The sequence below is a fragment of the Haplochromis burtoni genome, unplaced genomic scaffold, assembly GCF_018398535.1.
Source record: "Haplochromis burtoni strain Fernald_Lab_line unplaced genomic scaffold, NCSU_Asbu1 Contig_11, whole genome shotgun sequence".
Lineage (NCBI taxonomy): Eukaryota > Metazoa > Chordata > Actinopteri > Cichliformes > Cichlidae > Haplochromis > Haplochromis burtoni.
In genome coordinates, this window is record NW_024582372.1 from 1,672,534 (window position 1) to 1,699,036 (window position 26,503).

General features: G+C 40.4%; 1 protein-coding gene across 1 annotated transcript in view; it reads right to left on the reverse strand.

Moving 5' to 3' along the window:
- spon1a (spondin 1a) overlaps window positions 1–23,961 on the reverse strand; it is a 57,776-nt gene extending 33,815 nt beyond the window's left edge. The window contains exons 1-6 of the mRNA XM_042213783.1: window positions 23,287–23,961; window positions 22,226–22,332; window positions 17,788–17,921; window positions 8,947–9,020; window positions 8,441–8,563; window positions 2,968–3,116 (exon numbers count right to left, since the gene is read on the reverse strand). Coding sequence (XP_042069717.1) covers window positions 2,968–3,116; window positions 8,441–8,563; window positions 8,947–9,020; window positions 17,788–17,921; window positions 22,226–22,332; window positions 23,287–23,518 — 819 coding nt within the window. The 5' untranslated portion in view covers window positions 23,519–23,961. The remainder of the gene's footprint in view (window positions 1–2,967; window positions 3,117–8,440; window positions 8,564–8,946; window positions 9,021–17,787; window positions 17,922–22,225; window positions 22,333–23,286) is intronic.
- Between the last annotated feature and the right edge of the window lie 2,542 nt (window positions 23,962–26,503).

The window sequence follows — 26,503 nt, forward strand, 5'->3', positions numbered from 1 at the left end:
CTGAACTGACAGAGGCAAGATAGAAAAAGACTGTCCACAGAAATGTTACTTAGATGAGTTTCTGTGTGTGTGTGTGTGTGTGTGTGTGTGTGTGTGTGTGTGTGTGTGTGTGTGTGTGTGTGTGTGTGTTCGCGTGGTCTGCATAACTGCTTGGCTCTGCAAATGAAACTTTCTATGAACACTCAGATCAGTGCATCCCTTGGCTGGAGTGAAGCCTGACTATGAATATCAATTTTGCATTCATCGCTAGCTGCTCCCCCTTGACGCCTCACCTGACACAAAAGCGAATCAGCTTTCTGTTTGCGTCAGCGTTTACCAAGCCGCGTTACACTGCTCAAAAGAGGGAGTCTCCTTCACCGAGCCTCCGTACTTAAAAGGCATCGACTGACTTTCTGTGTTTTATTATTTGTAGAAAACTGGATACGGTGGACATGCGAGGTGATTGCACAAAACATGTTTTTTAGTTTCTGTTCATCAGACTAAACCCGTTTTCAACAAACGGGGATAACGCATGAGCCTCGTGAGGGAAAATGACCTATTTACAGAACCATCATACCTAATGTCTACCTACACAATTCTGTAAATGATGCTAATTAAACCATGTACAGATGACTGAAAAAGGTTGATTATTCACTACTTTTCCATCATGTCGGGCAATGAATAACAGCATGCATCTCACCAGTATGAGACCAATCAGGTTATATACTGATTGCCAGTGTAACCATCATCCTGCAATCATGTGCCAATTCCACTTTACTACTGAGTCATTATGCAGCTGTTAGGCAACATAATTGTAAACAAGGGGTAGCTCTCAATACCTTCTTGAGATAAAATAAACTGCACAAGCCAAGCCACACTCGGTGATGATATGATTGTTATTGGTGAGAAAAAGTACCTCATTTACTACAGTACAATCATTCGCTGCAGTCCTGGGTGCTCACAAAAACAACCAAGCAAGACACCATCGAGAACTAGACTTTGCAATATTCCCAGTGTTTGTTATCTTAACTTCACTGTCTGCAAAATCTCTCAAAACTGTGTCCCAAAAATGTAGCTTGCTGAATAAAATGCAAAAAAACTTCTCGGCTGCGAGTGGGGAACCCAGGGTCAGACAGCCAAACTGCTAGGGGAGGGTTGACCAGGCAAGGCACCAGAGAAAGTCTCCCCCTTTAGTGATGTTGGCAACTGTTCCATGTATAGCCATTGGCAATAATGCGTGGATTGTGATTTATCACTGGATTCTTCTAAGTCTGTTGGAGGGGGGCTTTTTTGCTTTGTTTTGTTTTTTTTAAATCAGAAGTTTAATCATTTACATTTGCAAATGTTAATCTTTAAGTTTCAAAACCTAAAGAAACATTACAAAGCAAAAAAAAAAATTAAAATGTTGTTCGCCAGGTTTTTGCACATATTATTGTTTGCTGAAAAAAATATAGCATCCAGTCCAGCAATGTAAATCATCTAAAGAAAAGGGGGTTCTCTTTCACAGTTTGATTACATTTGTGAAGAATTTCTGTTTCATGTTCTGCAGACATAATACGAGGAAAGCCAGTTTAAATTAAATCAAATTTGTGTTTTCTAGAAAACGTTTTCTATTTGTCAGTCAAATCCAAACCCAATTTCACTTTCACCTCTAACCTTGGAAGAAACTTGTCTAATGATCCAGGCAGAGAGAAAAGAATAATAGAGTGTGTTGCAATAGCTGTGGGAAGGTAGAAATGACATGGAGACCCCCTTACTCAAACTATGCCCTCATTATCTGCTGCAACACCAGGTCTTCAAAATTAGCTAGCAGGAAGCGCTCAACGGGACCATATGCCTGGTGAAACGCCTGCATGGGTAATTTTGAGACAGAGAGACAGCAACGCGGAGGAAGAAAAAAAAAAGTTATAACATGCTATTTGTGGAAGTACCAGAGATTATAGTCCAAGGAAGCAAGAAGAACATGACAAGTACAAAGACTGTATAAAAGGTTCAGACTTCATTGGAAAGAAAACCAGATGCTGTAAAAGACAGTTATAAAGTTAAAATAAAAGAAACATCCTTCGGATACACATAGAGAGACATAGTCCAACCTAACTAAAATCAGCTACTAATTAACTGTCTTGATGAAAAACAACAGGTTCCTCCTTTTGCCTTCAAAGCACTTCCCGAGTTGTCTCAAACCCCATGTTGTGTTCAAAGATTAACTGATGCGGCTGCACTTTTTAGAGGTATAATTGGTCCAAATTTCATGAAACACCTGGGAAAATATCTTCTAAGCTTCTAAAGTCTAAACCGGTTCCCAGCAGCAGTACTGCTCCTGATGCTGTGTACTGGTTAAATGTGGTAGTAGAGGCAGGCTAAGAATAGCAAAGATGCCTGAAAGCACTAAATGATCTGGACAACAATGTCAAAGCAATTCATCGTATACCGCACTCAGGTGTGCCTTCCCTGGAACATCCACTAAGGTTCCTGTGGTGTTGCACAATTCATTTTTCCTTTCCCCCCCCCCTTTTTTTTTTTTTTACCCGTTTTCGTCAAGGAAAAACACTCTTAGAAATAAGTTCATTTACTTATAATAATAATAATGGATTGCATTTATATAGCGTTTTTCGGGACCCTCAAAGCGCTTTACAATACCACTATTCATTCACTCTCACATTCAACACTGGTGGAGGCAAGCTACAGTTGTAGCCACAGCTGCCCTGGGGCAGACTGACAGAAGCGAGGCTGCCATATTGCGCCATCGGCCCCTCTGGCCAACACCAGTAGGCGGTAGGTGAAGTGTCTTGCCCAAGGACACAACGACCGAGACTGTCCGAGCCGGGGCTCGAACCGGCAACCTTCCGATTACAAGACGAACTCCCAACTCTTGAGCCACATCGACCCATTTACTTGGTAAATATCCCGACTGCATATCTTATTAATACAAATTTAAATGCTTTTTACCACATGTATAATACAGTCATCTCAACTGGAGTATCTTACCTTCTGCCTGATCTCCTCCTCCATTTTAACTGGTGAACCCAGCTCAGCCACTTGTTTGACACCTTCACTGGCAAAGCCCCCATATTCCCACAGGACATAGTTCTTAGAGTGGGAGGCACCAATTATTGCTGACCAATGATTGGCACGACCTGTAAAGCCAAACAATAAAACTTATTTTAATTGGCCATCTCACCCTTTTTCCTAAAATGCCCTCTGCATCATTCCATTACTGATCCCACACCGGCAATCAAACCAAGAATGCAGCAGTAGACATCACACCTCAACCTCCACTATTATGTAAAGCATAACAATATATAGAATACTGTAGTTTATCTAGGATCGATAGGCTCCTTGTGACTACAGGTCATTTTTTGTCCTTACTATTTTACTGTGGGATCACAATAATCTAACTCAAGCTCTTGGTGTTTCATGTTTTCACATTCTTATATTATCCCCCCCATCGTATCTTATTATCACCTTGCCTACTAGGATCTTATTATGAACCAGTATTGAAAGGACACTCTGCTCTACCAATCAGAAAGTATAATAATGTTTGTATACCCCTGGTTAAACCTATAAAGCACCATGAGCTTGTGACTAAAAGCCTTAATTGTATCTACTCACATTCAGCCACAAATATATATATATATATATATATATATATATATATATATATATATATATATATATATATTAGGGGTGCAACGATATTCGTATCGATATTGAACCGTTTGATACAGTGCTTTCGGTTCGGTACGCATATGTATCGAACAATACAACATTTGTAATTTATTTTATCAACTTTCCTTCTGACGATGCTGTCTGTGTTGAGCGCTCAGTGAATCTGCGTTCGACTACTCCGCCTAGGCTGCACTGTCGAGCGCAGATCCACTGAGCGCTCAACACAGACAGCATAGTCAGAAGGAAGAGCGCAGGGCAAGCTAGCGAGACAGAAGTTAAGCTCTCCTTGCAACATGGACCTTCCCCACCCTCATTCAGATCTGGCGTTTGGAATTATTTTGGTTTTCATGTGACGTATGACCCTGAAGGTAAGCGAGTCATGGACTAAAGTAAAACAGTATGTTGGATGTGCCATGCAATGCTCAATTACATGGGTGGGAACTAGTGTGTTAGCGCAGTTAGCTCGTTAACGTGTTGGCCGTCTAGCCCCATGCACGGGGCGATCGGCGGTAGCTCGTTAACGGAGATTTGCCGTGTTGTGGCGTTAAGGTCATTTCAACGAGATTAACCTGAAAGCACTAGTGGGAACACAACGAATATGACTGCACATTTACGCCGACATCATCCTAGTGCAAAGACAAAAACAACAAGCATGCTACTAACTTTAGCCGAGTCATTTAGACAGCTGTTAGCACATGATTCTCCTTATGCTGCTGAGAATATAGCCCAGAAGAAGCGGATAGTATAGCTTTTATTTTGGAAAGAGCCATTTCTCTGTAATAAACTCTCTTTTCCAAAGATGAGTGATTCCTCAATCAGATACAGGGCTTGCAATATCGCTAGCCCGACGTCCTCGGGGCTAGCGATTTTTTCAGTCGGGCTACCAAAATCTATCTCTTCCCTGCCCGTCGGGCTATTGTAGGAAGGAAAAATATATGTCAATGCTTTTGCATTCTTTCGGAAATGTAGCTGGGTAATTATGTCATTGGCATCGGTGAGCCACTGTCAATATGTGACATATTGAAATCGCGTTTGAATTTGCGCTTGTTTTTTTGCTTTCACTTTGCAATCGTGCGAACTGTGTATAGAGAGCGACAGCACTGATCTGTGAGTGATGATAATTTGTGCACCAATTCCTCTGACATCGTCTTATTAATCGTTAGCTTACTATGCAAACATGACAAGTGAAATCTCCCGCAGCAAGCTTAAACATGTGAGAGGTTGATCGCGCAGAGAATCGCTGAGCTTATGTGAGTGCGTGTGTAAAAGCAGCAGGATATATATTTTAGTTCTGCTGAGCCAAATAAGACAGGTCAGGGTGAAGAAGTGACAGCCAAAGAAAAGCTTACCACAAAACGGAGAAGTTATGACAAATCAGACTATAAGGCAAAAAGAAAGTGCAGCTTTATGGTTTCATGGACAAAATAATTTCTGTGGCTGCAATATGACGAGCTAAATAACCAGGGCTGCACATAAGTGGTCCGCAGGTGCGCATTCGCTGTCAAAATAAAAAACACGCACAAGGGTTAGGGTTAAATTTAAAAACTGTACTTTTGAGTTAAAATATATATTTATAATTTTAATAAATGACAAATTAAAAAGGCATGAACATTTTTTTGTATCGAAAAAATATCGAACCGTGACACCAAAGTATCGAACCGAACCGTGAATTTTGTGTATCGTTGCACCCCTAATATATATATATATATATATATTTTTTTTTTTCAAAGTTAAATTGCAAATGAAAATACAATGCTGCAAAAAAAATGAGTTAATGCCAGAGGTTTTTGTAAAGTTTTTGTTCATTTTAAACATGATATTCTCACCCACATATGATGGAAAATAGTTCAATAGCAGTCAAGTGGCAAGTCGTATATTTATCTGGGACCTACTATAAGGTAGTTAAATTAGTCTGGATGTTTGGATTCATAGAAGATGAATTTAGGACAGTGTAGTTGTGGTGTTGAAAAACTTTACTTTATCTAATGTAAAAAGAAACAATTTTTGTGGCTGTGAATGCACAGGCTTGTGAAATCTTACAAAGAAAATTAATATTTAGTGCAAGGGAAAAGAAGACAAACAAGATAAAAAAATGAAAGACATAATTGTTTAATTTGTTTATTTTGTTTAAGTTTGATGGAGGAATGCTGTTCTTTTTTATTCTTTTATCTTAATATCTTATATATTAATTCTATCAATCTTTCTAGGGCAGGTGTCTACGCTCTGTGTCCAAGGGAACTGCCATCACTTGAACTAAATAGCTGCACTTGTCTGTATGACATATAATGGGGACAAAGGGGGAAAAAGAAAATAGAACTGTCAAGGTTATCATGTCACGTAGTTAAAAAAATCTCCTGTTGGCCTGTTTTACACTGAAATTCAGTCAGAACAGCAGTGTATGGCTTCTCCAGTTAAAGGAAACATAGTTAAGAATAGGAGAGTGAAATGTGGCTCAAAAGCAGATCTCGAGTAGCAAAAAATTTATTTCTACTACAGAAGAACAAAATCATACTATATCCTTTCTGTGGTGTAGTCAGTGAATAATATTGTGTAGTACAATATGTGCAGAGATATTTCAACTACTTACCAAGGAAATAACTTTGTGCAAGGACGAATCAATCTGTAGCAAGGGAAAGAAATAGAAGCCACACAGCTTGCCCTATCCTTTTAACAATTGATCTATCTGTGAGGTGTGTGCGTGTATGTGTGTGTGTTTGTGTGTGTCTTCATAAATTTGTGTGACAGTGACTCTCATATAGCTACTCCTTCTATAAAACAGTGAATTAGCTCGCTTTTCGATCTCAGGGTTTATCTTATTCCACTCTAATCGGCATATTGATCTGAATGGCAAGAGCCTGATTTAGACAAGAGAGCCAGTGTAATCTTAAAGTCCATTCACATCCTGATTGTGAGTCTCAAGGTTATATGCAGTGCACCCAACCACAGTAAAATAGCTCAATACTCACATCATTACTCAGGCCTATAACCAGCGCCTGAACCACAGAGCTAAATCATCCACACTGTAGAGTTGCTGTTTTGGTCAAATGTGAGAGTGAGTTAGCTATTCTTTATAAGTTTATGGTGTTTATTTGGGCTAGTTATTTCAGTTTTATCTTGAATGCTTCATTATCTTACACATTCCTGAACATTTTTTGTAGTGTGTTTGTTATACAGCCAAATGACCAGGGAATGGTGTTGCCATTAAGGGGTATGCAGTTGTTTTCACATCGTTTTTGGCATGTCCTACATTAAAAGCTAGAAAGCATTTAAATGAAGTTGGCAACTGTTTACAGGCAATGTGTATCTTCAATGCAAACTTTGGAAGCAACCACTTACAACCACTCACTAACTGGTCAGGGAAACACATTTTTCCCAATAAGAGTATCAACAAATTCTTGTTTATCCTTTTTCCATACACAACTCCTATTCAACTTAGGCTACGTCCACACGTACACGGGTATTTTTGAAAACAAAGATTTTCCGTTTTCGTTTTAAAAAATAATCCCGTCCACACGTAAAGGCAGAAATGAAGGAAAACTCTGCTAGGAACATGCCAAAGCAGCAGGTGGCGATATATTCCTAACTGTGCAGAAATGTTGGCCAATCAGAAGTCTAGAAGCCTCGGTGGGAAAAAGTAAACAAAGCTGGGGCATAGAAGCAGAACCGAGTCGTATGTGTGGAGGGACAGTAACTGTGTGTGTATATGTAAGCATTTAAACACTGCAGAGAGTACAATTAACAGTAACAGTATTGTAGAAATTCATTTCACCGAAACAATAACGTGGCGCACAGTGTGACGTCAAAAAAGGCGCACACCTCTGACGCTGCGTTTTCTCCGTTTTTCTCGTCCACACGTAAATGCAAAAACGGAGTTTTCAAAAATATCCAGCCTGGCTGGAGTTTTTAAAAATCTCCGTTTTCATTGACCAAAAACGGCGTTTACGTGTGGACGAAAGGTGCAAACGCATAGAAAAATCGGCGTTTTCAAAAATACCCGGGTACGTGTGGACGTAGCCTTAGATTTATTCCATATTTTTTTTACCCTGGTCATCTGGTTGCTCCACAGTTAAACAACCACTGTCACAGTGAATCATGCAGCCATCCTTTCCCTGGGTAAACCACAACAAGCACTAAATTGTGTATATTTTGGTCGTTTGCAGAAGTACCAAAAACTGCCTACTGAGGCAGGCACCAAAAAGAAGTCAATCCCTACTCCAGTGTTACAATTCTCAAACTTCCAGAATGCTTTCTGCATGTTGTTCAATCCTCCATAACAATTTCTTTCTTACTTCACTTTTGTTTAATTAAATCCTAGTAGTTTATTAGCAATTCGGATAAATTCTGTTTAATTTATTTGGCATCAAATCACAACGACAGTTGCCTTCATGGTGCTCAAGGTAGTAGGTAGCCAGAACTGGCTATGTCCTACGTCCCTACATAATTTTTTCATACAGTCTATTTTCCCACTGATATCCAACCTTTTATGTGACTCTTAGTTCCAATCCATTATTTTAGAACAGTCTTTCAACAAATCAGAAGACAAACACCTGTTTTGTAAGAAGGCACTGTGGTTTTACGTTTGATGTTATCAAAGCAGAATTAAATGTTCATAGTAAGAATTTATAACCACAGAAGAATCAATGCTAATTTAAATTAAAATTATGGCTATGCCCACACTGCGTGTTAGCAAAATCACGTTACTACAGGTTTAGTTTCTTTAGTGACAATTCCTTAATTCATGCAGTATGTATAAGACATGAGATGACATGAAGAACTGAAAAATTGTGCTTACGGGGATAGTCTTTGGGGTGAATCTTCTCTGACCAGTTCCCATAGAAGGTGACTCTGTACTTTGCCGTTCCACAGGCACAACAGTCAAGCAATGGTTTATCAGTAGTATCTCCATACAGGGATTCTGTACAGAAGTGATGGGAGAAAAAAAAAAAGATCACACAGAGTAAGATTACTGATTAGTATAAGGAGCAGAAGAGATGGGTGCCTGTCATATAAGAGAGTGATGGTTAAGAAAGCGGTGAGCCAAAAGGAAGAACAGGGAGAAAAGGTGTACAGCACTGTTCTTTTGATTCGCCACTCAGTGTGGCATCCATTGCCATGCAACCCCCGGGGCGTCGTACTCACAATCATTCGCATCAGTGCATGACAAAGTGAAATGTAAAAATTGCGAACGAAAAAATTGAGTAAAAGATAGAAAAAAATAAAAGGTTGTCAATGGGGAGCAAAAATAAAGCATCATTTTGATAGTAATACTTTTTATCCAAAACGTTATAAGGAACCTACCTTTCTCACACAGTTTCTTGGTGAGTAAGCCTTCATCCTGGAAATAGATTATCCTTTTCTGCACAATGCTAGCCCTAAATAGATTAACAAGAAAAGAGGGGAACTGTGAGAAGCAAAGTTTGTTGAGGGGAACACAACGTGCAAGTGTAAAGTGAGGAAAAAGTAAGAGTGCAAATTACAAAAAGAAAATACCAAGACAGGAAAAAATGAGGAAATGTTATTTATTTATGTATTTTTTAATAACAATACTAGTCTGAGCTGTTTGTCATGGCAGAGCAAATAGCTGTAGAGTTATTCATAGACCTATTTCTCTGTTTTTCAGTATCTTCCTGAAAGCAGATATTAGAACTCAGGAAATTAAAAGAATGTTTTTCAAGTTATTTAATGCATTAAACTACAATAAACCAAAAAGTGTGCCTCAGTAATAAAGGTTAAAGTTCGACAAAAGTTCCTAAGGTAGTTCACCAAAATGCCTGGTACAGCTGGCTATGCACTATGTCAATAAAGAATGAATGACAGGCCAAAAGTAATGCCCACCAAATGTGAGGTCTGCAATGGGGAGGTTTTTCTAGATTGAGCTGTTTCAGAGGCTTATTTCATTCAGTAGTGAAGAAGCATATGTCTATGTGGGGCCTTGACATGTAAATTAGCCACAAAGAGACCTTTTCAGATGCCAACAGACTTGAGAAGCAACAACAGAAAACAAGCCAACGGGGACCTAACTTCCTCACAAACACCAGCCATGGTTGCAGGAAGGTTTCCACGGGGATAAACCCCAACAATGAGATACTGGATGCAAGTCCAGGGGTAACATCTGATCCAGGTGGGCCCCTTCCAGCTGGACAGTTTGGATGCTATGCTACGCTGAGCAGCAGCATCCTCTATTGAGCTGAGCTAATCCCAAAAACAACAGGAAATGTGCATTAGCCTACAGGGTGTGAAATCTTATATATTTATTGTGTTTTTACACAGAGCTGCACATCTCACTGCTGATATGTCCACATGCACCTCTCACATAAATTTAAAAAAAGCATGAATGACCACTTCAATGGCAAATGCAAAGTCTATATCAGTGGATAACAGCAATATACAATAAATTCCAAAGTCCATATTTATATTGTTAAATAGCCAAATATTAGTTTTCTACAAAACTGGAGAAACAAAGAGATTATCACTGTGAATATCCATTTAAAACCAAGATGTTCAATGCAGGTAATCCTGCAGATTAGGTGGAAGATCAAGAATTTGATAAATGCTGGGACTTTAACACATCCAGTTATCTCTGTGTGTACAATAATGACACTCTGTAAGTGACTGAGAATACTGTATAGTTTGAAGGATAAGACCGTTTGCAAGTAACAAAAAATACCTTTCCACCAATTCCACCCATTTTAACTACCTGCCAAAAAAAACAAACAAACAAAAAATCCACTTCAGTGTCTGGAAGGCTTACAGCTGTTATTGATTAAAAAAAAGTGTATCTGCTCCTTAATGTTAACAAAACATGGTGAATTTTGGGATCCCCCCCCCATTTAGCTTTTCAACATATTATGAACAGTGCCACTGAGTAGATCCAGTCTTTTATTTCAAGAGTTGGTGAGCCATAGAAGCCTGACTGTAGTTGAAATACTTTTGAATTAAGGCTTCCAACAGGCTACCATTCTCCACCATGTGAAATGTCAATTAGGCAGAAAATTCTCATTTTTTTGACATCACACAATTCGATGATTCCACATGCTGTATGCCATCTAATCTCGCTGACATAAAGCCTATTGTGGCAGGGTGTGGTTTGTGGCTCAGCTGCACAGGAGGGGTGAAGCAGTGGGTTCAGGGTGTGGTGTGAGGGTAGGCTGACCCCCACAGCTGTTCTTCATTACCTGGTTATGCCTTTCCTAAGTAGATTGCCAGGACCTGAATGGAGCTGTGTGGTGTGTGAAGCCGGAGAAGGCAGCTGAAAAGCTGCAGCAAAGTGTGTCAGGATCAGTTAGACATAAAACACCTGACAACGTGTAAGGCTGTGTGTGTGGGTCCTTTATTTCTGTCACAGTGGTGCTGAAACCTGAGCCGTGGCACGGCAGAACCACGACCAGCCCTGCCAGTTGAGTCGCTAGCCTGGATAGTGGCCCGCAAAGGTGCCCCTCTACAGAATGCGGGGGAGACGTTATATGGGATATAATAAACCTCTGGAGTGTAAATGGGTAGATTTAGTCGCCTGTTCGTCCTGGTGGACATCCTGCCCGGAGTGTCAGCTGGTTAACCAGCCGGGCATTCTGCCTCGGCGCCGGTAACCTTTAATTGAGGCCCCAATTATAGCACATTGGCATGGACCTCATTGGCACATTTCTCCCGAGTGCACGTGGATATCGCTTTGCATTAGTCCTGTTGGACTTTGCAACGCAGTATCCCAAAGCAGTGCCTCTGTGCACCATTTCTGCAAAGACTGTGGTGCAGGCTCTGTTTCAGGTCATCTCTCAAGTCTGCATCCCAAAAGAGATACTGACTGACGAGGGCACATCGTTTATGCATGCTGAAATAACTGTATGAATTACTGGGTATTAAATCTGTTCTGACCCACATCTACCACCTTCAGACTGACAATTTGGTGGAGTGGCTGAATAAGACTTATCCATGATTCATAAGTTCATTCACAAGGATGAACGCAATTGGGATCGCTGGTTAGACACTCTGTTGTTTGCAGTGTGTGAGGTGCCTCAGACTTTCTCTCCCTTTGAGATACTGTTCAGCAGGAAGCCACGGGTGGTGTTGGACCTAAAGAAAGAAAACTGGGAGGAAGGTCCCAGTGTGGAAGGCCCGACCGTACTTGACTCATAGAGCACCATTTTGAAATGTGGGGGTGAAGCGCCCCGGAGCCTCCTCCTTGGAGTCGGTGTTTGTGGCTGCCCAGCTGCCTCCCTCGGCCACGCAGAGAGGAACTCCTCGGCCAGGGCTAGGCTAGGCCGGATGGGTCCCAAGCCTAAGTTGGGCAGTGGGGTGTGGTTTGTGGCTCAGCTGCAGGGGAGGGGTGGAGCAGTTGGTTCAGGGTGTGGTGTCAGGAGAGGATGACCCATACAGCTGTTCTTCATCACCTGGTCATGCCTTCCCTATTTCAGTAGGTTACAGGGACCTGACTGGAGTTGTGCGATGTGAGAAGCCGGAGAAGGCAGCTGGAAAGCTGCGCAAGCAAAGCATGTCAGGAACAGTTGGAACTAAAACACCTGTCAATGTGTAAGGCTGTGTGCGTGGGTCCTTTATTCCTGTCACACCCACACTTCTGCCTGCCACTGTATACAATATGCAACTGACATTACTGTATGCTTCTATCATCTAAATGCCAAATGTTTCAATATTATACAGTAATTACATTATTGCAAGTTTTACAGTAAGCTACTTACACTTGTATAAATGAAAACAGTTTAGATCCACTATATCAAAATCACAGCCGCCATTGTTTTCTTTGATGGAGCAAAATGGAGCAAAATTCATTCCTCTGCAGTTTGGGGAAATTGGTGTCTTGGAGAGTGAGAGGATGCCTGAAAAACTGAAAGGACTTTGCTTGTTTTCAAGAACAAGGGTGATGTGTGGAGCTATTTTAACTACAGAGGAATAAAGCTGATGAGCCATACCATGAAGATACGGGAAAGAGTTATTGAAGCATGATTAAAAAGAGAGGTGATGATCAGTGAGCAGAAGTATGGGTTTATGTCAAAAAAGAGCAGAGTGTTGATGGAGAAGAACAGAGAAAGTAAGAAAGACCTACATGGTGCATTTGTGGATCTAGAGAAAGCATATAATAGGATGTCAAGAGAGGAACTCTATATAGTACTGAATGAGGAAGTCAGGATCAGCAAGCAAGTATACAAGGGTGGTGCCAGACATATATGAAAACAGCAAGGTAGGAGTGGTTGGAGCGTCAGATAAATTAAAGATGGGGATAGATTACATCAGGGATCTGCTCTAGGCCCCTTCTTGTTTGCAGTGGTAATGGACAAGCTGACAGGTGAGGTCAAGCAGCAATGAACTATGGTATTCTCAGATGACACTGTGATCTATAGTTAGAGTAAAGAGCAGGAGGCATCTAGAGCGCCTGGAGTTGGGTACATGTTCTGGAAAGAAGTGGGATGAAAGTCAGTAGATGCAAGACAGAATTTGTGTGAATGAGAGCGAGAAAGGTATAACCATGAAGCTGCAAGGAGTAGAGGTACTGAAGGTAGATAGGATCAACCATCCTAAGCAACAGACAGTGGCTAAGAGATGTGAACTAAAGCAGTGGAGTAGGTGGGAATGAGTATCAGGGGTAATCTGTGACCAAAGGATAGCAGCAAGAGTGAAAGTGAAGATTTACGTGATTATACTGACACCTGCGATGATGTGATGATGTTTGGAGATGGTGGTAGTAACAGAAAGCCATGAAGCAGAACTGGAGGTGGCAGGGAAATAAGAAATCGAAATCAGAGGAACAGCTAAGGTTGAAATGTTTGGAGAAAAGGTTAGAGGCAAAGCTGAGATGGTTTGGTAGAGATATGTGTAAGGATAGTGAATATACTGGCAAAGGTTGTTGAAGATGAAGCTTCTAGGCAGAAGAAAAAAAGGAAGACCAAAGAAAATATCCATGGATGTAGTGAAGGAGGACATGAAGTGTGTTTGTGTGACAGAAGGGATAGGGGGAGATGGAGGCAGGCAACCAGCTGTGGCAACCCCTAAAGGAAGCAGCCAAAAGAATTAGAAGAAGCTTCATATTGTTATCATGCTGGGATATTCCTCTTTTGCCAGGCTTCTAGGGGCTGGGAGGCATCTTGTCAGCCAGTGTTTTGTTATTTCCACAGACATGCATTGTGCTCTCTATAAATGTTGTGTCCTCAACACTCTTGCATCCACAAACCCACACTGGCTTAGCGCTTTCATCCAGCCATCAGGGCTATGCATTCACAGTAGTAATCCTGACCAAATTCCACCAATCTTTCAGTGCTGTGCTGAAGAGAACAAGAGAAGGGAAAAAGGATTTTTTTTCTTGGACATAATCCACAGGGGCTGACTGGATGCAGTCTCCTTCACATTGTCCAGGTTGTCACAGAAACCTAAATTTCCGCTGATTACCTTTTTACTAACTCTGAAGCACGTCTTTGAGGACATCCTGCAACTTCAAATAATGTTACAGTGGTTCAATCTATATCTCCAGATTATTGCTGGAAATGTTTTCCAAAACCTTTATTTAGTTAGCCATCGATCTTTCCCCCTGTCCTTTCTCGTTTCCAGTAGTTAGGTTCATTAGAAATCATGTCTGTGATTCTGTTCCGATGATCAAAGGTCCCTTAACTCTTGTTGCACTGAGTTTGTACTTTCTTTTTTTATTTCTAATCAAAATATTCTGTTTGCTAACTTAAAAATTTGGCAAATACTGAGAAGTTAGACAATTTGGGAACCTCTGACAATAAGATCATATTACACATGAGAGTACTCACTTCCCTCACATCCCTGCTTGATGTAAGATTAAAATGGTATTTGAAAGAATGTATGATTTTACTGCCAAAATAGCCTCTCATATAACACAGATGAACTGATTCAAGGTAAGTGACACCACCAGCACTTGTCTAATTGTTCACACTTTAATTCAATCTCACCCCAATTCCACATATCTCCAAGAGACAGACGAGCAAACTCTGCCTCACTGCTCACCCACTTTCCTGGACTGGCTAGACAATCAGGCCGAGTAATGCTTATTTAACATCCAATTTAAATTCTATCTTACTTTGCTGGATCCACACCACCGCCGATCCCAATCACCACAAAAGTGCACTGATTTGAATGTGTGTGTGTGTACGAGTGTCTGTCTCTGGGTAGTGTAAGTCTGAGAGATTAACAAAAAGAAAAAGGAAAGACAGTGAGAAAGAGAGAAGCAAAGGTAAAAAAAAGAAAAAAAAAGGGGGGGGGGGCAGCAGAGACTACTGTTTTAGGGCTACAACCAGCTCCTGCTACAACAAAAAGATGAAATTAATGAAGATCCATATTCTCAGTTGCAAGAAGAACTCACAAGATGCCTAAACATAAATCCACTCCAAGACAAATGTATTTACATTTAATTTCTGTAGGACTGCTTCCAGTGTTCTCAAAGCGTCCCTTATCTGTTGCGTCATCTAACTGATGGAGCTAAACACACTCTGACAGCTGCATGTGGTTGTGACATTCACCAGATCACTGATATACTCAGACAGCTCATCAAAACATACCACACTACTATCCATATAGCATGCCAGAGGGAAATTACAAATAAAACGTCTCGCACCAACAAATGGAAAGAGACAAGATAGTAGCAAATTCAGTGGTGACAGCAACATATGGAGTGAATTTAGTTATAGCTTCCGTGGAACCCAATCAGGTTGTGTGGAACTACAGTCTGATAATACCACTGTGACTAGAGTACTTTGTGTCACTAGATACTTATGGGTATGGGTTTTTACAGTTTTCTATTTATCGAGCCCTTTGTAGTCTCTTATGTTCTATTTCCAATCAAGGAATAATAATACACCAAAGTAATAATAGAGGACTGAGAAGAAAATCAACTCTTTCTCAGATTCTGACATTTTTTTAAACCTTTTTGGTGTCTAACTAGGTTTGAATTACGATGGCTAGTAGCAATTATTCCCTTAAGCTCAAGGGAATAAATAAATAAAAAACGTATTAAATGATTATTTCTCTCTTGAACACTGTAACACGTATATAGCAGCTTCTTATTTTAAGCAGCCACTTTCATTAATAACGGTCATTATATTTGCTAATAGGCTCATAGCACTCTGCAAGGCCTATATATCTTTGCATCGCTTCTGTATACAACAGAAACCCAGCAAAGGAAAGTTTAGTTTTGATTTGAGCTTATGAGAAGGCTAAAAATAAATGGTAAGATTTTTAAAATGAATGCTCTGAGTTCAGGAGGTAAATGAGCATCCTTGCCTAACCCTATCATCACGGATCAACCTTTGAGAAACCCAAACCACCAAGCTCAGACTTTCCATCTAAAAGACAGCAACTGACCATCAATTATACTGTAGCAAACCACTCACGAGGAGCAGGATTTCCTGGTACATGTGAGTCAGTTTCTATGAGACAGACTTGTGCACACACTTGTAGGTTCATGACCAGATGTTTTTTATTTGTCTGCTTGTTTGTTTGTTTTTTTAAAGATGACATTTTACCAACAGCATTATTAAAAGGCAGCTACCTTCCCTGATATGGAGAAAATGAAAAGCAAATATTTACCCTATACCTGCATTGGTAATGAAACTTGTCTACTCTAAGCTAATCTAAGATAGGAAGGTATCTCACATTGTTATGTTGTTTTCTGCTGTTCAGTGATTATGCCGTATGTGCCTGTTTATGCACAAAAGTTTTACTGGAAGTTGTGCAATATAATAACCACCAGTGAACAGCAATGTATCTCCCTCTAAGAGGTTTTTGTGCAGGGACTTTCACATAAAATTTTTACAGAGTTTCACTTTTTATATCAATAAGACTGTACTAGGACAGTCGCTGCATTCGAGCAGAGTGGCATATGCAAAAACCTTGTCATCATTACTGCAGTCAGGGTGAAGAGCAGAGACAAATACCCACTGCCAGCCTGTAATTATGATTTTCACAGACATGTGTTCTGAACAGTAAGCTTCTTACTCTCTCCTTTCCGCATTGTCTATGTGCTGATAGTGCAGCGACATCTCTGCACTTTTAAGTATCTCTTTCAAGGCTGTGCACTCTGTCACACTTTAAACTGTTTCCTTTATCTATTAAGTACCAAATACAATTCAACCATTATCTCCCTTGTAAATAAACAATGATAGATGTAGATCACACACCAGAGAAAGAACATACAAACTGTTAAATAATGCATTTATCAGAAGCCTTCGTGAACCGCACAGACCCTCAGTGCCTTTCCACTTCATGCACTCTCATTATTTCCCCGCAGTGAAGTACAGGATTAATAAATGGATTTCTGTCATGATGTGTCCTCAGCTTAACATGACTAGTCTTCTGTGTTCAAGTAAGCCCAGAGCACTTACAACAGCAAGAAATGAGTGGTGCATATCAGGTATAAAACTACTGAAGGTAATATTTAGTTTATCAAGCCAAATGAAAGGATTTAGTTAAAAAATTAAACTAAAGTCATTGCACTAAATCAATCTCTTTTAAAAATCCTAGTTCTAAATAATCTATATAAAATCGAAAAGCTACTTACTTGAGACTTGAGGCTACATTTCACTTAGTATACTTGTATAAATATTAATTCATTAGATGTGGACTTGAAATTAAGAGAGAGCAAGAGTGTTGGTAAAAAATATCTTATTTAAATATCTGAAGATATTTATAAAGCTATATTAAATCAGGCAAAGCACAGTAAGTACAGACAGTTACAGAGTGTCAGATTTGGATTCTGTTTGCGATGGTTGCGGTGTTGTGGGGGTGTGAGTGTAAGTGTGTACACACAGGAGAGAAAGCACACACTGTGCTGTTTATAAAGGTGCTGCTCTGCATTTTTTTAATTATTGCAAAGTTCCTTGTGACAATACAATAACGAAGCATTATGTCTGCCTGCCTCAACGGTGAGTTTCTTGTTCCGGGTACATATTTAAACTGTAGTTGGGACCAATTCTGCTTTGCAGCCTAAACGTGATCAGCCTAGCTTCAGCTTACATGAATCAGTTTCACATGAGTAATACATCTGGAGGATAACCTGCAATTACCCGTATTTTTGACAGAAGGCTGGATATGTAGACTAAATTTGACTATTGTTTTCATTGTTTGAGCTGAGGGTTTGACTCTGCTAAGCAGGCTGACCAGCCGTTGCTGTATACATACTTGAGAAAAACACAACCGGAGCCACTAGGGGGTGCAGTCCAAAACACCTGGATACTGGTCCTTCTGCGAGGAGTGCTCTCTGTCACTGCAGGGGGGCAGTTGGTCATAAACTGTGTTTCCTCTTCATCAATTATCTGTAAAGCATCGACACACAAACACACAAAGAGATCAGTAATGAGTATAAATGCATCAGACAAGATGTGACCGAAAAAGAACTGGAAACACTTGCAGGTAATTTTCTTCTCTTGATGCTGGATCGCACAGATACATTTTGTCGTATCATGATCTCACAAACATAATTAACAGCTGAACTGAGATTAAACACACTTTTTTTGTAAACATCAGTCAATTCAGTGAATCGTGTTAGTCTTACACCATCAGTTATCTGGTCTTTAAACACGCTTTAGTTATTAGAGAACACATTTCCAGCTTTAATAGTTACTGTAATGAGTTTAACAACATGTTGGCTGAGTGGTTACTGTTGTTGAGGGTCCGTGGTTTAAACCTGTGCTAGATGTTGGCCCAAGACTCTCTTAAAAATAGGTTTTTAATCTTGGGGCCTGCATTTTTAGATAGATACATAGATAGCCTTTGTGGGTTCCATGATAGCGTCAAAACACAAAAAAGGAGCAAAACCTTCTTCCACAGAGAAGATATTAAAAGATATTTAAGGAAAAGCTACAGATATCATGGAGAAATGCTCTAAGGCTGACGTGTTTGGATTAAAGAGAAAAGGAACACTTAAAAAACATAGACATGCTCAAAGCTATCTCCCAAGGGTGGTAATGTGGGAGCTTAACGGCTTGATATACATGTCTGATGTGTCTAAACAATTTTTGTTCTCTTACAACAGGACAAATCGTGGCTACAAACTATGCAAGAGCTATTTACAGAAGATGTTGTGAGCAGGTGCTGTTTATAATAAAGTGGCATCAGGATGCCAAACCTACCGACTGTGCTGCATATTTATATATTTTCTGGTAAACAGAAGCAGTAGAACAATCTATTTTACTGAGCGGAGAGATGCTTGTGGCAGTTGAAACGAATCAGCAGTTTTGGTTAAAGTAATAAGCTATTGAAGGCTCCACCACCGGGGGGGCTTCTCCTCCCTGAATAGAGGGGGGTCACTATCTATCATGTCAGCCAAGCTCATGTTGGCTCGCCTGGCTGTACGACTAGCAGGCAAATGTTGGCCACTGCAAGTCTCAACCTTGATTCTAGAATTTTTTCTGGCATCAAAGCACAGTGTGAACATCCCTGTGGGTAAGCCAACCGAGCTCATAAAAGCTATGCACACCAGGTGAGGTTTCTTGGCCGAAGCAGAGGCACTGCATGACGTGGGGCACAGGCGGGATGCAGTCACTTTAGCTTTCGCTTCTGATGTCTTCAGGTCATTTAAAAAAAGTCCCCAGACTTGAATTAGGCTGAAGAGTCCAAATCCGTGCTCCCCTCTTTACTCAGCTCCACACCTGAGATATTAAGCACCTGAATGATTTTAACTGTGGACAGAAAATTAGTTGAGTTGGCTGCATGAGAGAGCACAACCGCTGAGACCAAGGATCTGTTTGATAGGAAGTGACATCCGGGCAGTAAAGGCAGGGAACTTTCTCACTCCATAAAGCTGTCAGCAGAGAATTTCCTTTGTCATGCCACGTTATGAATGAGTTCCCTTTGAAATTGTGTGTGAGAGAGTGTGTTAAGAGTTAGACGGAGAGTCAGAAGGGGAGTCCGGGAGCTTTGTGTGTGTGCATGCCATCCATGTGTATGCAGCCGATCGTGATCTGAAAGATTACACACCCCCTCCCCTCCATGTTCCCATGGTTTCTAACAGGCATTCTGGGCTGCCCTGAATGGACTACACCACACGTCAAAAGCAGAGAAGTCACATGGGACTGCATTGAACACCATCTGCAAAAAGAAGCGACTAATTTGCTGCAAGACAACCTATGATCCTGTTTTTTTACTCCCTCGTTTTCAGATCTTCTGCCAATAGCTTGACAATGGCTGTTAGGAAAACTAACAAAACGGGACATTCCACTGGAAGACTCGAGTTGCGTTTTCTGAGTTTATGCAAGAGTTTTGTGTCAAAGAAAGTGCTTGGTTCTATGCTATGCCCTGGTAAGAGCCAAACATCATTCAGCAACAATCTAAAATAACATAGGGGCTGCAGAAAAGTAGCTGCAAACGGCACAACCGCCACAGAAATTTCAAAACACATCCTGACAATTCCAGCCCACATATAGCCACACAGCCACATGACAATTTGCCTTTTCTTGTCCTATTATCTCACCCTGCTGAGAAGTAATGTCTCATCAGACATCGCCAGCATTCCCTGCTGGTTTACACTCTTGCCAAAAAAACACACACAGACACACAGTGGCAGCTGACCTCCCCAGAGAGCTCAATAAAAGTGCTTTTCATCAAGTCGGGAGCTGTCCTAAGACGGCTGAGATGGGGCACACCAGCAGATTTCAAATGAGCTGTATGTTAAATAAAGCCTAAAGCCTCTGTTGCAGCTTCCTTTTTTTCTTTCTTTTCCTTCAATTCCTTGGGGCTGGTCCACCCAGAGCTCTTTCACAAAGAAGCAATAGTGTGTCTGTGCGCGTATGTGTATATAGGTTTCTGACATAAGAGACATAAAGTATGAAAGACTGACTGAGCAGGTGATGATAGAGACATATCTCTTTAGACAGCAGTTTATTTTTACTGCTCTGTCACAGACTGCTTGGAAAGACAGGTGATCATCTGCAGCCGTGAAAGAGACCTTAAACTTCTAAAAAAAACCCGGCAGGAGTCCAATCAAAAGCAGCAGGTCACAGTACTGACACATCTGCTCTTTTTACTTCTAAAGCGAACATCTAAAAGGCAATGATCAAACATCTATCCATTTTATCTATTATTCTCTGTCCACTCAGCATCCATTCATGTGCTGAGGGATGTGAGTGTCATTTAAATGATGCAGTCTCTCCTATATTAACTCCTGACGTTTAGCGCCCCGTCACTCCAAGCCACACTCCGCCATATGGCTGAGGGACGCACTCGAGGCTGGCATTAAAGAAAAACGTCATGAAATCAACTGCAACAACAAATACGAGAGAAAAAAGAACCTTGGTGGTGTTGATGCTGGGTAATGAGTTGTGAGGTGCAGACAGGACAAAAACAATGTGTTCCTGTCTTTATGTCCTGTCATAATCAAGGCTTAGGTTCACAAAGAGTGCCACAGCATTGCAGTAACTGTGATCAGAGCAGCCTGTGCACTGCTGTGTGAACCTCTCTTTGAACCGTAAAGGTTTAGTAAAATAGTGGGTTTTTATGTAAGAAACAGTTAAAATGAACACGTTTGCAGGAGGCTAAACAAGAGAAAGCCAGACATGCTGTTAAAAGTTCTCAACAGGAATATGGATTTGGCTATGACTAAGACTGAAATGGGTTTTTCTTTATTATTATAATATATTAATGTGATATAATGGCTTTATTATACGCCTTATTAACTATAATCTAGGATTTTTATGAAATATTTATGAAGCTAAAATCAGTTATCTTCTTGCTGAGTTCTTTCCAAATCCTTTGTGTCATCTTATGCAACCTTTAAATCCTAGACATTTTTTAAACTGCCATCCTAACTGTACACATACACACACAAACACACACACACACACACACACAAACCTGATAAGGATAAACAGAATAGAATGGATGGATGGATAAATTTCATCACCTTATAGTGTAGTTCCTTTGTATAGTATGAAGTAACACAGACTGCATACAAATTATTGGACATACACATGAAATTTCATTAACTATCATGTCTTTTCCCTACCACTTGTCTGATCACGCTGCATTACAATTATTTGGCCATTATCACATGTGCATAGCAGCACCAGTTGCCTTGCCTTCTCTTTTTGTCTTTCACACTCTTGGCCCCTCTCGGTTCTCTTCCTCCTCCCTACAGTACTCCAGCTGGACCTTCTTGTATAAAAGGTTAATTACCCTCTCATCTACTTTGTTGTACAGTACCTACATACATGCCTACTTTTTGAATAGATGGCTTCTCAAACTCTACACACACCTTCCAGCAGTCAAAGCAAAGCATAGCTCAAGGGAAGATGTGTTGAGAGTAGGCTCCTTTCACATGCTATATCAAGCCTTTTAGAGGAGGTGAGGTGAGAATAATCACACTTTGACACATGTGAAGACAGGAGGGCTGTCTAAGGAAAATATCTGTCTCTCCACTCATGTCATGCACAGTTGTTATGCTAGATGAAGGATGGTATGAAGAGTGCAGGCGTGGCGAAATATGCTGGCTAGTATTAATTTAAAATTTGCTGTGTCCCAATTTAAAAAATAAACATGTTAGACAAAAAAGGGGATGGGTTATTAATCAGTGAGAAATTTCTAATCCATAACACACAGCCATATGTGTTGGCTGTTACCATACCTGAAAATTCCCAGCATAGTCCTCGTCTTTGTCACCTTCTGCACCATCCTTCATGGCAATAAGGGTGAACCCTCTGAAGTAGGAGGGGCTGGCTGCAGTCACAGTCACTACATGGAAACAAAAAAATATTAGAAGACAACATCACCTGACAGGGAGCAGCTTAACTACAGTCCTTCTTCCAAATACCTGATTAAAGTGGGTTAAAATACCTGCTTGAGTAGTGTTGTGTGTATAAATAATACTATATATTTTAAGCTCAAATATATAAAGGACAAGCTAAAGTTAATGTAATTTGCACATTGCCTTCCTCAGATTGTCAAATTAGCCAGATTATGTTTAGGATGGAATTTCTGCCCATTTTTACAATCAGTCACAACATTAAAGAACGTTGAGTTACTGCAGAAAACTGTAGTTGCTGTACTCGGCAACTTAATTGGTGTCTTTAGATATTAACAAATACTGATTTAAACTGAAGCTAAATCATTCAAACATTTAAAATAATGCAGTTGTCATTTTGATTGCTAAACAAAAAGTAGTTGGAATTAAAGCAGGCAGCAATGATCCAACTGCAGCGCAACACATTGTCGGAACCAGAAGGGCAGGAGACTAGAAATCACAGAGCAGATGGCACATGCCCATTTACTGCACCCAAAAACTTTCCTTTTAGGAAAAGAGAGAGAGAGAGAAATCCGGGGCTGGCTTTCAAGAAACTTGTTAAGTATGGAACACAACACCAAAAGCACGCAAGAGTTCATAGAGGGATTTAGCTTTCTCAGAAAAAAGCCTTCTTAAAATTTTGATCATACAAAACTATTTGAGGCACTCTATTTGCTCACAGATGTTCAAATCAGATTTAAAATGATCTCTCGTTAATCATTTAGTAGTTAAAATACACGTCTGCTTATTGCGATTGTGCGTAATCATCTTAGCGCTCGCCCCGCATCAAAAGTAGATTGTGCAGAAACTTATCTTAAGTTTGCATAGTCTGCTGACTGTGGCTTAGAGGCAATGCACAGGCACAATGGAAAGCAGCGTACTACGCGTATATCGCTAACACCAACCTCTGTATGTGCTCCCTGGGTGATAGCTCTCCGGGTCTCCTTCTACCCGGAGCCGAAACTCGCTGTTGCCCTCTTTCCTATTGCTCTGAGCCCGTAATACCCGACTACAATACCCGTCCGCCTTCCCGCCTCTGTCAGAAGGCTCCTCGGTGAATGCAAACGTATTGCACGCCGCGGTGGAGATGAAGCAAAGCAGGAGCACAAAGCGTGGATGTAGTCCGGTTGCTGTCATTTTGCAGATTTGCGACAGCCAAGTTAATGCGCGGAGCTGAAAGAAATCTTGTCAGAAGAAGAACTGACGTTTGCTTCAGCTTCTCCTTAACGTCAAACCAAGTTGCCAACTGCTGAAGTACACTTCTGCTGCGCTAGGAGGACAGCTCCATCCCGGAGTGAACGGGAGAGAGGAGAAGTGAAGACTGACTGGGATGTGCTCTGCGCTCGCTCTACAAGAACGGCACACCGCGTGAAGCTGGTTAAAGTGAACAGGGTAGCAGGGGTCCGGGGGGAAAGCCAAGCGCAGAATGAGCGCTGTGTAGCTGTCTGCAGGGGCACAGCTATTTACAAACCGAGTGATTGATGAACGCAAAACAAGAGAAAAAAACCCCAAAAAAAACAAATTCTTGTCATTGAACGTTTACGCAGAGGAAACGCATTTAACATAGTTGGACTGAACTCTCGTGCGACGACTGCGTGTGTGCGTGTGGCATCACTTAAGTGTCTTAAGAAAGACATGTGCACCGTGACACAGACAAAGGAAATAACAAAGCATGCTTCACGGTTGTCAAGGTGACTAATTTGGAAAGAAAGAAAGAAAAACTTTAGTCACAAATAGCTTCTCTGTAATTGCATTGCTTTCTATTTTCTTGTAACACAAAAGTTAAATGATAAAAAATTATAATGTTTGTACGTTTGCCTTTTTTAATGCTTGGGACAAAACCCCACACTGTCATTATAAGCAAAACAAGAATAGATATAGATCCTTTCAGCACTTCTCTCTATTGATCCCCCAGTAACATCTGAAAAACATTCACCAAGCAGAAGCAACCCAGCTGTAGTGCGTAACCTGTTAGCTCCACATAGACAACGATTAATTTTTGATAGCAGGACAGAGTGACCCTACATACTTACTACATAGATACATAAATATGTAAAACCCATGGAGCTGTCTGTTGAGATGGCAGTTGGTCATTTAGTTTGGCCACCATTTGGTACAGACTACAGTCATTTAGTGTTTTGCTCAAACCCACCACGACAATATTTTTAATTAATTACACAACAGCAAAATGTTCCTACATAAAAATTGTAGTGCTCTACATATCCAGTTTTCTTGCAATTCTTAGGATAAAGTACATTGGACTACAGGTTTGTATTGAATACCAGACTGATTTGTTAATTCTGATTGAAACTCAGCTGTTTCTTTTGTCTGTATTCTTTTATTTTTACTTGCTATATCCATACTCCTGCTCACTTTTTACACTTTTAGTTCAAATGAATAAGCTTAAAGTCAGTGCAGAACTGCTATCGTAATCATTTACAGGTATTGTTCTATTGATTTATTGGTTAAGCATTTAATACCTCCGAAAACAAATCCTCAACCTCAGAAGCAGAAGCGCTTCACTGCTTTAGTTCTGGGTTTTCTCTGCCATTTCCTGAAGAAAAACAGAAAGAAAGAAACACTGAAATGAGTGCTAGTCTGAAAAACATAGACACATAGCTTATAATTTTTTAATCCATCTTGTGGTTTGTTGTATTTTGACCTCATGTGTCTCAATAACAGGCTGAGAAATAAAATATTTTCTTCTGATAACTTACTGCCTCCGTCTCTTGTTATCTTCTTCACCTTCTTTTCTGCCCTTTTTGCTCCTGTGCCTTTTTTTCATCCAAAGCATATCTGTTTCAGGCAGTTCTCAGGCTTTGAAATAAAAACATGACAATGACACCACTGGATGATAAAAAGTGAAGACTTGATGTAATCCCTCTGTTTCTTTGCTTCTTAATCTTTCTCGGGTGGTATAGGCTATATTTTATCATTTGTGACATTTTTCTTGCAACACCCCAGAGTTTATTTTAGACTTCAGAGGGGTCAGCAGGCATGTAATGGGCATGCAACCGTTTCTGATAGGCACTGACAAATGGAGAGTGGCTATGCTCTGTGCATTTACTGCTGTGTTGATGGATGGATGATGGGGAAGGAAAGGAACAGAGTTTAGATAGCAGAACAGTAAACCAGCAGGTGTGATGAAAGCATTTTGTCTCGTTGCCCTGCTGAGCAGAATCTCTTCCTTACTTTCAGAGCCAAGGTTATTCACTGCCTTTTACAAAATATAATGTGGATGAGAACACGATTTGCACAATCATTACATCCCATCTGTTCATGCAATTCAAATCTTTGCACTTGGCACACAACTGTACAGTAGTTTGCAAACGTCTTGAGTCGCCCCTAATTTCTTTATATTTTGCTAAGAATATTGAAAATAGGTAAACATCTGCAAACATACATAAAAATATAGTATATAAGGCAAAGACATTGTTTTTACAATTCCAGTGAGCTTGAAAAACAATATTTTGTATGACCATCTTTGTTCTTCAACATATCTTGAACTCTCTTAGGCAAGGGTTCTTTTATTATATTTAAGTAGTCTTCAGAAATAGTTTGTCGGAATTCTTGAAGGACATTCAAAGCTCTTCTTTGGATGTTGGCTGGCTTTTATTCTGGTCTCTGTCAAGATAATCCTATCCTATATGATCCTATGATGCTTCAGTAATATTTAGATGTGGGCTTTGGGGAGACCAGCCCATGACTGACAGTGTTCTATTGTGTGTTTTTCTGTTCAGATGTACTTTTGTTGCAGTATGTTTGGGATCACTGTCATGCTGAAAAATAAAGCAGTTACCAATCAGATGCTTTATAGATGGTATTGCATGATATCACATGAGATACTTTACTATGTTTATGATTCTATCAAGTTTGACAAGATCCCCAAAGGCCCGGTGAATCACCCCAAGCCATGACTAAGCCTCTACTGTGTTTTACAGATGGCTGTAAACACAATTTTTTGGATTCATTACTCTGTATAACCCCTTTTCACAGATATTTACTTCTTGTGTAATTTCTCTGCCTTTTCTCCCTGCTTGCTTTCCTTAAGAATGGGGTATTGACAGCCACTCTTCCACTGAGACCATTTCCAATGTGGCTTCAATGGACAGTAGATGGATC